At 42.8% G+C, this 15,114-nt stretch overlaps 1 protein-coding gene across 1 annotated transcript in view; it reads right to left on the bottom strand.

The window, feature by feature from the left end:
- Window positions 1-1,613: 1,613 nt before the first annotated feature.
- LOC137346606 (complement factor B-like) overlaps window positions 1,614-15,114 on the bottom strand; it is a 79,214-nt gene continuing 65,713 nt past the window's right edge. Inside the window, exons 16-18 of the mRNA XM_068010182.1 lie at window positions 12,504-12,585; window positions 4,616-4,665; window positions 1,614-3,349 (exon numbers count right to left, since the gene is read on the bottom strand). Coding sequence (XP_067866283.1) covers window positions 3,227-3,349; window positions 4,616-4,665; window positions 12,504-12,585 — 255 coding nt within the window. The 3' untranslated portion in view covers window positions 1,614-3,226. The remainder of the gene's footprint in view (window positions 3,350-4,615; window positions 4,666-12,503; window positions 12,586-15,114) is intronic.

The following is a 15,114-nucleotide window of genomic DNA, read 5'->3' as shown; positions in this document are numbered from 1 at the left end:
AAGGACAAAACCTCAGCTTAACCCAATCTGTTCCATCTCTTTAAAAAGCCTGCAGAAACAAAAGAACTTCCAAGGAGAGAATTCCCAAGGAAGGAGAGACCACAACCTAGCTCAGCTTTCCAGCATCTCTCTAAAAGACTCTAAAGAGTGCACTGTGTCAGCTCATCTCGCCTCTTGTCTTTGAAGAAAAGTCTGCTAAATTAATTCTCAACACCGCCTGAAAAGAACTGTTCCAAAAGATCCCAGTGACCCGTCTATGTGTACTCAGAGGCCAGACTGTATTCCAGTTTTCAAATACAACATATCCCATCTGTTGTTTCTTCAAGAATGAGCAAGTATTCAGTCCAAGTTTTTTTGTCTGTAACAGAGCTCTAAACAAAAGTCTGGTTTATTTTTCCGGTTAACCAGGGTGTGTGTGTGTGTGAGAGGGGCTAAGGTAAAAAAGGGAACTTTAGAATTTCGATTTGTGTGTTTATGCTTTACTTCATTACTGGTTAAGACTTGTTTTATAATAAACTGATGATTTTGTTATTCATTAAATAAACCTGGTTAGTGTGTTTTATTGTGGAAAAAAATAGAGTATATGATTGACCGTATCGGTAAGTGGGAAAATTTAAATATATGTTATGACCTGAAGAGAAGTGGAAGTAGAATAAACAGTGCACTCCTCCCGCCTCCATCGTAACACATGTTTAAATTTGATTGGCGAGTGAATGGTGGCTCATGAGAGCCAAGAGAATGTGAGCCTCCAATACTGATGGGCTTTCAGAGGTCAGACCATTTGAATATAATGCATGAAAGGGTGTTAGCAGGTACAGTACTTGATGTCAGAACCAAGAACTCTCAGACTGCCCATTAGAGGCAGTTTTGTGCTGTAAACACATGCCCATTAGGAACTGGATTGTGACTACCAAATCCATGGGACCACAAAAGCCAGAATGCAAATGAGACTTTTATCCCAGGCATGTGGGTTGTATTTGAGCTCAGTTCTGAGTGAAAGACCAGTGCTTAACCTTTGGTGATCTTTTTGTGATGTAGTTTATGATGAAACATGCAACTGTAATTGGGAAATATTATGGTCGCTGTGATGACAGTGCTCTTTCAGAGCTAACTTGTTAGAACCAAGTGGGCTTTTCCCCTATTTAGTAACTTGGGATGGAAATTCCTCTCCGTCATTGCCATTAACATTCTTCTGGGGTTTTTTTGCCTATAGTTGATAGTTTTTATGTACGTAGTAGGCACCAATCACGTCATCAGAGGAATTGGCTTGGAGGAGTTATTGATCTTACAGCATGGAGCTCAACAAGAGGGAGCTTGAATTTGCACCAATAGAAATAAACACAAAACACACAAACTGACACTAACACAGACCAGCAGGAGTTGTTAAATACCAATTAGGAGCTTTAGCTACACCCCAATCCATAGTTGCCAATGTCTATCACAGCACTACAATTGGTGCCTAGTTGGCTCAGCACAGACCAGTCCTGGGACTTGGGATCTTTTGCTCATACTGTATCTAATGTTATGTTGATTAAATCCTTTGACACGGTCAGCCAGTAGGTCCTCCCAGATCTTACCCTTGATAATTATGAAAATTCATGAAACTAGACAGCTTTGTATAATGATTACATTTTTAAAAGAGAACAGTAAGGCTCCATTGCCCTTTTAACAAAATGGTACAAAAATGAACATTGCTGTACTGCACATTCAAACTCTTCCTTTCACCTTGGAGAAACCTAACCTGCAAATGATGTTGAATTTGTGCAAAACATTATTAGGCCAAGTTTGCAGTATTGCAAGTAGCCTTGTGGATCCCAGTACATGATGGATTTTAGAACCATGGAAGGAATACAGCAAAGATTCACGAGAATGATACCAAGAATGAGAGATTACAGTTACGTAGAAAAGTTCGAAAAAATTGGAGAAGTGGATCTAATGGAGGTTTTCAAAATTATAGAGTCATTTACGAAGAAGGCCATTCAGCCCATCAAGTCCATGCCAGCTCTCCATGGAGCTATGCAGTCAGTCCCACTCCCCATAGCCCTGCAAGTTTATTTCTCTCAGGTGGCCATCCAACTTCCTCTTGAAGTCAGTGATCATCTCTGCTTCCACCACCCTTGTGGGCAGCGAGTTCCAGGTCACCATCATCCGCTGCGTAAAAAAGTGCTTCCTCATATTCCCCCTGCATCTTTTGCCCAAAACTTTCAATCTGTGCTCCCGAGTCCTTGTACCATTTGTTATTGGGAACAGCTTTTCCTTGTCTAACTTACCTAAGCCTGTCATAATGTTGTACACTTCTATTAAATCTCCCTTCAATCTTTGTTGTAAGGAGAACAAACCCAGCTTTTCTAACCTAACCTTGTAACTAAATTTCTCCATCCCTGGAACCATTCTGGTTAATCTTCTCTGCACCCTCTCCTTCCTGAAGTGTGGTGACCAGAACTGGACACAATATTCCAGTTGGAGCCTAACCAGATGAAAGCGTTTAAGAGGGTAAATAGTGAAAAATTATTTCTCCTGACCAACAAATATAAAAAGGTTGAATAGACCCTGGACTCTCACAGAAAGCACAAAGGAAGAAGGCAGAAGAAATGCAGAGGGTTATTAGAACATCGAATGCATTACCACAAGTGGATACTGAATTACAGAATTAACATAATTTGGAAGTGAATTGAACAGGGGAGAATATAAAGGATAATGGATAAGGGATAAGGGGAAAAGGCAAGGAATTGGTATTGATGCAGACAGCTCCATGTACTGTGTCTGTCAGTGTTCTAGAGGTAGTACTGATAGACATGAAGGACTGAATGGTTTCTTCTTTAAATGATTCTCATCAATCTGATTGGAATATTTCAATCAATACTGCAAGATTTTTTTCAGGTTAAGCTTTTTCAAGACTTGCTAATCTCAATGGATGAATGTGTAACACACTGTACAAAACGCTCTGACTGCTGTCTTAATGGAAGTATCAACACACTTAAAATACACTAATTAATATTTGTGTTAAAACAGTTGATCCTATAAATATTTGCACACCAATATCACCAACAGTAATGTTTAGGCTGTAATCTTTAACTAGTACTATTTAATACTTTGCAAAATGTCGACATTGAGTTGTATAGCTGAGATGCTCAGCCTTTTGTCAGGAATGCCCAGCTTACTGAACACCTGGTTTGAGATTCAAATGCTCATGGCACATTCAGTCTGTATTGGTGCTGTTGACTGTTTATTGATACTCCAGGTCTGTGACTCTCTCTTTAATCCAGCCCATCAGTTTGGGCACGCGGCTATAAAACCCCATGAAGTTCACTCCACAAACAGTCATTCTTCCAAAGCTGTTGATGCCGACCTGTGGATGTGTCAGAAGAGTTGCATGTTAGCTCGGTGTATCTGTAACTAACACTGAGGATACCGGTAAGTATGTTTCTCTTCCTTTGTCAAGGATCAGACACTCTGCTTTCAAGGTATTTCCTCCCCACTTCTCTCTTGGGTCTTCAAATGCCATCTCCAGCTAAGAGAACAGACCGATGACCTGTTCTCACCTGTTGCTTTGACAGCACCTTCCAAATCTGCAACCTCTACCACCTAGACGGACAAGGGCAGCAGATGCATGGGAACACCACCACTTGCAAGTTCCCCTCCAAGCCACACACCATCCTGACCTGGAACAATATCGTCGTTCCTTCACGGTCGCTGGGTCAAAATCCTGGAACTCCCTTCCTAACAGCACTGTGGATGTACCTACACCACATGGACTGCAGTGGCTCACAGCCACCTTCTCAAGGGCAATTAGGGATGGGTAACAAATGCTGGCCTTGCCAGTGACGCCCACATCCCATGAAAGAATTTTAAAAAAGGTCCTGAGACCAGCTGCTTGGAGATGAGTGTGGCCTAAGTTGAGTCTCCATCTCTGACTTTACCTCTCTTTCTACAGGGCCTGGTCCCACTCATCATTCCCTTGAAATAACACAGTGGGTACTAAGAACTAGGTATGTGTGAGGTATGTTAATGTGAGAGCACAATGCTTCATAGCACATGTGACTATGGAATCCTTACATCTATTAGGTTGATTCCCTGATTCGGCATTCGTGGAAAAGAATGGTTCTCACATTGAGTACTGGCTTTGATTCCAAGAATGACTAGTATGGGAAATGAAGATGCACACTTTCATTGTTGCAATATTATTGCCTATCTGAGGGTGTGATGGGCAGAGAAGGATGGCCATACCATTCACCTGACTGGGAAATACTTGACCTGGGTGTGCTTCATGCTAACATTGGATGCAAAGTATTCAAATATGTTTTATTCAAGAGGAGTGATATTCCTCAGCTCGACGAGCATATGGCCTACTCCTGTTAATCCAATCATTTTCTGTACAAAAATGTAATTATCCAGTAATTAGAACTAAATAAAAAATTAAATTACAACATAAAGGAGTGTAAAGAAACATCTTATTTGAATTATGACTTTGAATTAAGAGAATCAGACTGTATTTAAAAATAAATTAAACCAAATATTGACTTGGATGGAATTTGCAGTATATGCATGGAATCGATTGCTGATCATTTTTAAATATTTCATGCTTTGGCAAACAGAAAAAGCCGAGATCAAATACCTGGATCCACCGTTGGTTTCTCTCCATGACTAGGGGTCCCCCAGAATCTCCTGCCAAAGTCAGTTAGGGAAATAGTCAAACTTCAGCCACCAATACCTCAGGAGTTGCTACACACAGTGAGTCTGATCAATCCAAATCCCAATGAAGATCTAAGGGATGATCTCCACCCTGCCCCCTCCTGCCCCAGGTGCCAGGAAGGCCTCCTGCACCAATCATAGCATCATAGAATGGTTACAGCAGAGAAGGAAGTCATTTAGCCCGTCGTTTCTGTGCTGGCGCTCTGTAAGAGCTACTCAGCTAGTCCCAATCACCTGCCTTTTCCCTGTAGCCCTGCAATTTTTTTCTCTTTAGATAATTATCCAATTTCATTTTGAAAGCCATGATTGCATCTGCCTCCACCACACTCTCAGGCAGTGCATTTCAGATCCGAACCACTCGCTGCGTAAAAAAAAGGTTTTTCTCATGCCGTTGCTTCTTTTGCTATTCATATTAAATTGGTGTCCTCTGGTTCTCAACCCTACCAATGGGAACAGTTTCTCTCTATCTACTCTGTCCAGACCTCTTGTGATTTTAAACACCTCTATTAAATCCCCTTTCAAACTTATATAAAAATAAAATACTGCAGGTGCTGGAAATCTGAAATAAAAACAGAAAGTGCTGGAAATACTCAGCAGGTCAGGCAGCATCTGTGGAGAGAGAAACAGAGTTAACGTTACAGGTGAAAGACAAAGCATTAGTCCAGAGAGAGTGTTAACGATAGAATAATGAGCAGCTCTGTCCAAAAGCACAACATGAGAAACCAAGTTTAAGGCAGGCACATGGTTAAAAAGAAAACAAAGTAAAGCAATAACATTTTTTTTTTAAAAGGCCAGTCATGCTCTGAAATTGTTGAACTCAATGTTGAGTCTGGAAGGTGTTCCTCTGCTCAGTGTGAAAGCATGATCCTGAGCTTCTGGTTGCTTGCCATTTCAACTCACCACCCTACTCTCATGCCCATATTTCTGTCCTTGGCCTGCTGCAGTGTTCCAGTGAACATCAACACAAGCTCGAGGAACAGCATCTCATCTTTCAATTAGGCACTCTACAGCCTTCTTTGTCATTTAATCTCTCCTGCCCTCTGCCCTATCACACACCTTCCCTTTTGTTCTCTTCCCCCCAACCCCTCACCCACCCCAGCCCATTCACTTGCTTAAAACCTATTACATTTCTAACCATTGCCAATTCTGATGAAAGGTCCCAGACCTGAAACGTTAACTCCGCTTCTCTCTCCACAGATGCTGCCAGACCTGATGAGTATTTCCGCCACTTTCTGTTTTTATTCCCTTTTCAATCTTCTCTCAAGAGAACAGCTCCAGCTTCTCCAATCTATCCCCGTAACTCTTTTTGTTATCTCTCATCTCTGGAACTTTTCTTGTAAATCTTTTCTGCACCCTCTCCAATGTCTTCACTGCCTTCCTACAGTGTAGAACCCAGAATTGGATACAGTACTCCATTTGAGGCTGAACCAGCGCTTTATAAAGGTTCAACATAACGTTTTGTACTCTATGCCTCTATTTATAAAGACCAGGATCCCATATGACATATTAACTGTTTTTTCAACCCTGCCACCTTCAATGATTTCTGCTCATATACCCCCAGGTCCCTCTGCTCCTGCACCTCCTTTAGAATTGTATCCTTTATTTTGTATTACCTTGTTCTTCCTAACAAAATGAATCACCTCACATATCTCTCCATTAAATTTCATCTGCCATGTGCCCATTCCATCAGCCTTTCCATGTCCTCTTGAAATCTATCATTGTCCTTCTCACATTTCACAATACTTCCAAGTTTTGCATCATCTGCAAATTTTGAAATTGTGCCCTGAACATCCAACTCCAGGTCATTAATATAGATCAAGAAAAGCAAGGGTCCCAACACCAACCCCTGGGGAGTCCAACTATATACTTTCCTCCAGTCCAAAAACAACCATTCACTGTTTCCTGTCACTCAGCCAACTTCATATCCATGCTGCCACTGTCCCTTTTATTCCATGGGGTTCAACTTTGCTGACAAGCTTATTATGTGGCACTTTATCAAATGCCTTTTGAAAGTCCATGTACACCACATCAACTGCGTTACCCTCTTCAACCCTCTTTGTTACTTCATCGAAAAACTCAACCAAGTTAGTTAAACACGATTTGCCCTTAACAAATCCATGCTGGCTTTCCTTAATTAATCCACATTTGTCCGTGTGACTGTTAATTTTGTCCCAGATTATCATTTCTAAAAGCTTTCCCGCCACCAAGGTTAAACTAACTGGCCTGTAGTTGCTGGGCTTGCCCTTATTCTATTTTTTGAACCAGGGTATAACATTTGCAACTCTCCAGTCCTCTGGCACCACCCCTATAAGATGAATTGGAGGATTGTGAACAATGTCTCCACAATTTCCACCCTTGCTTACGAACATACAAATTAGGAGCAGGAGTAGGCCACTTGAAACCTCGAGCCTGCTCCGACATTCAATAAGTTCATGGCTGAACTGATTACTCCACATTTCCACCTACCCACGGTAACCTTTCACCCCCCCTGCTTATCAAGAATCTATCTACCTCTGCCTTAAAAATATTCAAAGACTCTGCTTCCACCGCCTTTTGAGGAAGAGAATTCCAAAGACTCACGACCCTCTGAGTGAAAACATTTCTCCTCATCTCTGTCTTAAATGGGCGACCTCTTATTTTTAAACAGTGACCCCTAGTTCGAGATTCTCCCACAAGGAGAAACATCCTTTCCACATCCACCCTGTCAAGCCCCCTCAGAATCTTATATGTTTCAATCAAATCACCTCTTACTCTTCCAAATTCCAGCGGATACAAGCCTGGCCTGTCCAATCTTTCCTCGTAAGGCAGCCCACCCATTCCAGGTATTAGTCCAGTAAACCTTCTCTGTACTGCCTCTAATGCATTTACATCCTTAAATAAAGAGTCCAATACTGTACACAGTACTCCAGATGTGTTCTCACCAATGCCCTGTACAAATGAAGCATAACCTCTCTACTTTTGTATTCAATTCCCCTCGCGATAAACGATAAAATTCTATTAGCTTTCCAAAGTACGTGCTGTACCTGCATACTAGTCTTTTGTGATTTCTCTGCATCTCAGAGCTCTGCAATCTCTCACTATTTAGATAATATGCTTCTTTTTTATTCTTCTTGCCAAAGTAGACAATTTCCCACTTTCTCACATTATACTCCATTTGCCAGGTTTTTGCCCACTCACTTAACCTATCTATATCCCTTTGTAGCCTCCTTATGTCCTCTTCACAAGTTACTTTCCTACCTATCTTTGTGTCATCAGCAAATTTAGTAACCATACCTTTGGTCCCTTCATCTAAGTCTTTGATATAAATTGTTAAAAGTTGAGGCCCCAGCACAGATCCCTGTGGCACACCACTCGTTACATATTACCAACCAGAAAATGACCCATTTATGCCTACTCTCTGTTTCCTGTTAGCTAACCAATCTTCTATCCATGCCAATATGTTACCCCCCAAACCATGAGCTTTTATTTTCTGCAATAACCTTTTATGTGGCACCTTATCAAATGCCTTCTGGAAATCTAAGTACAATGCATCCACCTGTTCCCCTTTATCCACAGCACATGTAACTCCCTCAAAGAACTCCAACAAATTGGTTAAACATGATTTCCTTTCATAAAACCATGTTGACTCTGCCTGATTACCTTGAATTTTTCTAAATGCCCTGCTATAACATCTTTAATAATAGCTTCTAACATTTTCCCTAAGACAGATGTTAAGCTAACTGGCCTGTAGTTTCCTCTTTCTGTCTCCCTCCCCCAATTAAATTATTTTTGCACTGGATTTCTCCCTTTCCTTTTCTATAGCTAACCTAAACCTCATGATACTATGAGCACTCTCCCCTAAGTGGTCCCCTACTGATACTTGATCCATTGTCCCACCTCATTCCCTAGAACCAGATCTAGAAATGCCTCCTTCCTCATCCTTGTCCCTGAAAGAAAAAGAGGCACTTCTCTTTGAACCTTGCGTCTTTGCTGGTGTGGCCACCCCTCAAAATGGGTGCCCTTCCAGTGTTGAGGAAAAATCCCAACTCACCTCAGTGGCATACCCATGCTTTACCTGCATCTGTTATTGGTGCAAACACTCACCACCTCTAAGGAGAAAGCCCAAGGAAATCCTAAGGCAATGTAAAGGGAGCAATGGGGGAGAGGAAACCTAGAGCCATAGGTCTCCAGAACCTTTTTTTTGTCTGACTTGCAACAGTTGGCTAACACACTTACCACATCGAATAGCCCAGGCACTTGCATATGGAAGCTTACAAAACTATAGTGACCCAACCAAACAAAATCCACTGGTCATTAACAATACCTCAATAATTCTGTTAAAACAAAAGCATTCACCAGATGGCATCCATAAGGCTATCATGGTGTGGACATATATAGTTCAATGTATGTGATAGAGTCGTAGAGTCATTTATGGCACAGAAGGAGGCCATTCGGCCCATCGAGTCCACGCCGGCTCTCCGTAGAGCAATCCAGTCCATCCCATTCCCCCACTTGATCCCTGTAGACCTGTAAGTTTATTTCCGTCAAGTGCCCATCCAATTTCCTGTTGAAATCATTGATTGTCTCTGCTTCCACCACCCTCGTGGGCAGCGATTTCCAGGTCATTACCACCTGCTGTGTAAAAAAAAGTTCTTCCTTACATCCCCTGCATCCCTTACCCAACATCTTCAATTTGTGTCCCCTCGTCCTAGTACCATCTGTTAATGAGAGCAGCTTTTCTTGTCTAACTTACCTAAGCCTGTCATAATCTTGCACATCTCTATCAAATCTCCTTTGCTCCCGAGAGAACAACCCCAGCATTTCCAACCTAACTAAAATCTCCCATCCTTGGAACCATTCTGGTAAATCTCCTCTGCACCCTCTCAAGGACCCTCACACCCTTCCTACAGTGTGGTGATTAGAACTGGACTGAATGTCGGGAACTCCACAAAGGAGGCAGGTACTTACTTGCCCTTCCATTTGACCTCATGCTGTTCATCATTTGACACTTTCCCCTGAAAATATACTTGGTTGAATTTGGGAGTTTTGATGATCCTGTGCCTTGGCACTCTGTAGTGGTGCACAATAGTACTTGTTTTTGCTCAATCCATGATTGAAATTGGTTTCCAGACTGCTATAACAATGGATGCATGTTGTAAGGTATCTTTGTGTAAGAAAGCCTTTATCTTTTAAGTGCAATATCAGATTCAGGCCTTTGTCTTCTACCTGATCTGAGTCGCTTCTATAGATGTGCTTTGCTTAACTTTCGAGTAAACTTAGTGGTAGTGAGGTGCAGAGTGTGGGGAATCAGTGTAACAATGCATGCACTGAGATTCTAATGCCACCACTTTGGAGTACCAAGCAGACACTCGCAGTTTTACCACATTGAGGCAGCAAGGAAAATCAATGTGTGCTGCATTCATTCACCTCTTTGAAAGCATCCACATTCCAGCTGTAGCATTGGTGAAAAGACATTGGACAGTGCCTGCTGTGTGGACCATCTAGAAGATACACTGCAGCAACTCACCAAGGCTCCTTCAACAGCACCTTCCAAACCCACAAGCTCTATCACCTAGAAGGACAAGGCAGCAAATGCATGGGAACACCACCACCTGCAAGTTCCCCTCCAAGCCACATGCCATCCTGACTTGGAACCGTTCCTTCACTTTCGCTGGGTCAAAATCCTGGTACTCCCTTCCTAACAGCACTGTGGATGTACCTACCCCACATGGACTGCAGCAGTTCAAGAAGGCAGCTCACCTTCTCAAGAACAATTAGGGATGGGCATCCAATGGTGGCTTTGCCTGCGATGCACATATCCCGTGAACAAATGAAAAAAAACTCTACACTGATACTGCAGTTATACAGTCTCCAGATCAAGACTCAACCTGACACTAAAGTGAAGCAAACTGATACTCACTGGAGGTGGTGGGGGGCAGGGAGTTCAGGGGGTGGGTGGTGGTGCGGTAGTGGGAGATATTTGCATGACTTTGCTTCAGAGTCAGTTTGAGCCTTAATACCTGATGTACGCTTCACAAGTTTAGCATGAGCACAAAAGCAAAACTGCTTCTCAACATTACTAAACTTGTAGTATAAGTGCATCTTAGTGACTGGGTTTTAGGGCAGCACTGGCCGAGCAGAAGATTGCACATTGATTTCTCATTGTATGGGAAGATCCAAGGGATAAAAATGGCATTAAAAAGATACACATGTACCAACTGCTATGCTGTGGCTCAGTTGGTAGCACTCTCACCTCCAAGTCTCAAGGTTCCAGATTCAAGTTCCACTCCAGGGCTTGAGCACAGCAATCAAGGCTGACACTCTAGTGCAGTACTAAAGGAGTGCTGCGCTGTCGGAGGTGCCGTCTTTCACATGAGACGTTAAACCAAGGCCCCATCTGCTTGCCCGGGTGGATATAAAAGACCTCAGGGCACTATTTTGAAGAAGAGCAGGGGAGTTATTCCTGATGTCTTAGCCAATATTTGTACCTCAATCAACATCACAAAAACAGATTATCTGGTCATTGGCTGTAAAATGCTTTGAGACATCTGGTGGTTATGAAAGGTGCTATATAAATGCAAGTCTTTCTTTTTCTTTCAGCTGAACAGCAGGAGATCAGTTTGAGGGATTTTCTTTTCCATATATTGTTTTTGGGGAAGCAACCCTTTTAGTCAACTTGTAACCAAGGGAATTGGCAGAGTTAGGTTCCTTCTACATAATGGCACTGTTGGGAGTCAGTGAAAATATGGTGGCTGTCAGGCAACTGAGCAACAACAGGGTGTCCAAAACCTTGAAGGTCTGTATATCACTGATTACATATTTTAAACTTTATCTTTGTAGGCTTCACCCAGTAGCTCAGAGACTGAATGCAGTGAGAAGCTAGGAATATTTCTAATATTTCAAGGCAAACTTGAGGAACAACACCTCATCTTCCGATTAGGCACTTTACAGCCTTCTGGACTCAATATTGTATTCAATAATTTCAGACCATGAGCCCCGTTATTAATTTATTATTTTTAATTTTATATTTTTATTTGATTTTATTACTTATTTTTAACCATGTGCTAGTCTTAAACTTTTTTTTGTGTGTTTTTGCTTTCAGACAGAGCTGTTCATTATTCTGCCATACCACTCTCTCTGAACAAATGCTTTGTCTTTTACTACAACTATTTAGCACTCCATTTGCCTTCAATTCCATGACATCTCTGTCATTTAACATCTCCCCCTTCGTCCTATCACAGACCTTCCCTTTTGTTCTTCCCCCCCCTCCCCTCCCCTCCCCCCTTTTCACTTGCTCAAAGACTGTTACATTTCTAACGTTTACCAGTTCACATGAAAGGTCACAGACCTGAACCGTTAACTCTGTTTCTCTCTCCACAGATGTTACCTGACCTGCTGAGTATTTCCAGCACTTTCTGTTCTCATTTCAGAGTTCCAGCATTTGCAGTATTTTGCCCTTATTACAGGAATATTCCCAGTCTGAGTTGATTGAGCTGATTTTAACCAGAGCAACGATGGGACACTACTGTTTGCTGCAGGACCCCTAGGTTAGGGAATGGAAAATCAGCCATTGTTTCACTCCTGTTTGCTATCCTGTGCTCCCGCTGGATGTGTGCATGTCAGTGTGCATGTGAGAATGTGTGTGCGTGCACATAGATGAACATTGACGTTGGTTATAAGAGCTTGTCGGTGAATAATCTCCTTGGCCATTGTGAATGGCTGCTTGTGTGAGGCACAGGATGTCTGTGCAGCTCCATCCCAGCAAAGAGTCAATACCTTCAGAAGAGAGCAGAGGAGAAAATTGAAGGAAGGAGGACAAAAGAAAGACTTACCTTTGCAGCTGTCTGCCTCAACTCCTTTTGCACAGAACATGGTTTCAGTTAATGGGAACGGTGAACCGCAGGTAAGATGATGCTGCAAAAGAACAGAACACTATGAAAGCTACAAGATCAGAGCAAGTATATTGCAGATTTCAAATACCTGAGAGCCCAATGACCTCTCCAGGCCTTCCTAGCAAGAAGGCCTCGCTTTAAGATCAGTGGGGTAGCAACAGGGGCAAAAGCTGCTAGTCAGAGAGACCTTGCAGACACTCTCCTGGATGCTGGGAATTGTGGCCCAAAGATTATCCGGGGGCAGAGGGGATTTCTGAACTTTCTTACCTCTGTGAATCTTCGGGTTCCCTGCGCCCACCGCCACCCTCCATCCCCTCCCCAACCCCAGTCACCCAGGATCATCACAGGCCTCAGAACCACCACCAGATTTCTTTCGGCACCCAATCAGCAAATGGATAGGAATGTGAGGTGCGAGGTCAAGAACTAGTACCTGATTACCGTGCTTATACTGGATTGCTGCCTCCTCGAGGAGCAGGCTCAGTTAACCTGCATTTGGAGAATCCTAGAGCATGTGTGGGGATCGAGGCCTGTCACTGGATATTAGCTCAAGACAGGAAGGATTGGCGTGGTGGGGGATAGGGTGGGGGCGACTGTGTTGAGGTCAAGAAATGCAGAAGGACAAGTTTCCCCCAATTCTTGCTAAATTTAATTGCAGAACAAGAATAATACTTTTTGTCTCCGATTCCTGGCTGCAGCCAGCTAGATTGGCAGGTGGGCAGGCTGTTGGGCGAGTAGGCCTTCAGCAACAGGCCACAGCCTGGGAGCAGAGAGGAGGGAGGGGAAGATCAGAAGTGACTCAGAAAGAAATGGGGTTGGTGTCAGTGGGGGAAGATAAGAAGGGTTGAGGGTGGGATGGTGGGGTGTGGGGGGGGGGGGGGGGAGATGAGAAGAGTTGTGAGGGAGACCAGAAGGGGCACGGTGAAGGTCGGAAGGGTTGGTTGTGGGGGAAGATTGGAAGGGTCGACGCTGGGATAGCGAGGGGCTGGGGGTGGGGGTAGATCGGAAGGGTTGGGAGGGGGAGATTGAAAGGTTCAGGGAAGGAGGTCAGAAGAATTTGGAATGGGAGATTGGAAGGGTCATGAGGGAGATCAAACCTCAGGAATCAGGGCCAGCCAGGGTAAAATGGTAGTTAATTCTCAGGCACACAATTCATTACAATATTTAAATGACTAACTGGCCTGGGAGCAGGATGGCTGCCCGCATCCCTATCCTGCCTCTGTTAAAACAGGAAAAGGGAGGGTTGAAGGCATGTTGGGGTAGGGTTTCAAATTCTTTACATTTTTACATGCCAGCCAACCAAAACCCACTCAATTTTGTGCATTAAAATTCTGAGTCCAATGTACTTCTGCTCCAGTATTTACACATCGACACTTTGCAGTAGAAGCAGCCAGTACAATCAGTGGACTAATCCAACAAAGGCTAAAGCACCAACTGGAGAAATTGCTCATTGAAAGTACAGATATACCCAGGAGGCCTTACAGGAAAGGGCTGAGCACCAACTCTTTGGCTGTTCAGTCAGAGTTAATGAAGAGACTGCTGGCATCTTGAGCATGTAAACCTGAGAATCATTAGTTATTTGTTTTCTTTTATGATAGCTGTAGGTTCACTTCTGCGTCACCACACGCATACAGATGTTGACATTTATCTCTGCCTGCTTAATTATTGCAGATATCAGGAGGCAACCACTAGCTTGGAAGTTGGTTCTTATCTCTGTAAGGGCATCATAGTAACCAAACAATGATACTTGAATTCTGTTTGTATCTACTCCGATGTAGCCAAGTCTATAGAACACATTCCATTCCTTTTTAACTAGAACTAGCTGATCAGACAGAGCAGATCAAATTCGTTTGTCAGGTTTTATCCCCTCCATTGTGTTCATTATTTTCTTGCTAGTGTGAAGTTCCTAATCAACTGGCTTTTAATCATTCTGTTGATCAAACAACTCTCAAATTCTGGTAAATCCTCCAGGGAAACAATCCAAAGAAAGTTAAATACACAAGGGTTGATTCTGAAATCAGATGATCTCGATATGGAGTGACACCTGCAAGAAGTACAATTCCTGAAATTGCAGCCTCTTAGTTTCCATCCAATAGCAGATAGGAAAATTTAATCTAGGTCTTACAGAGAAAGCCGGGTTGAACTACATGCTAGAAATGACTGCTAACAGCCTATGTCATTCCTATACTGGCAGTTCTAATAAATCTGTTATTCCATTTAAAAATAAACTTACACCACTAGTAGTTTAGTAGTACAGAACTTGAGAATTGTTGAAAATAGAGACATGTTTTTGAAGCTTTTCGTTTTGCACTTATCAGGACAATCGCAAGAATAATCAATGTAACGGAAAACAACTTATAACACATGAGAGGAGAGTACTGATTGGTTGGCAAGTGAACTCTGATTGGTAGAGGTGTTGCCATGGAGAATGCACCAGTTTACAGTGACTGACAGTTAACTGCCAAGCTTTGTTTGAAATTTAAACCAGGCAGCTTGACTCTGATTGGTCAAGGCATTGCCCTGAGGAATGAAACAGCGAATGGTTGTCACTTAT

This window comes from Heterodontus francisci, chromosome 30 (assembly GCF_036365525.1).
Source record: "Heterodontus francisci isolate sHetFra1 chromosome 30, sHetFra1.hap1, whole genome shotgun sequence".
NCBI classification, from domain to species: domain Eukaryota; kingdom Metazoa; phylum Chordata; class Chondrichthyes; order Heterodontiformes; family Heterodontidae; genus Heterodontus; species Heterodontus francisci.
The sequence above is the reverse complement of the archived record's forward strand: the minus strand, read 5'-3'. Positions and strand labels throughout refer to the sequence as shown.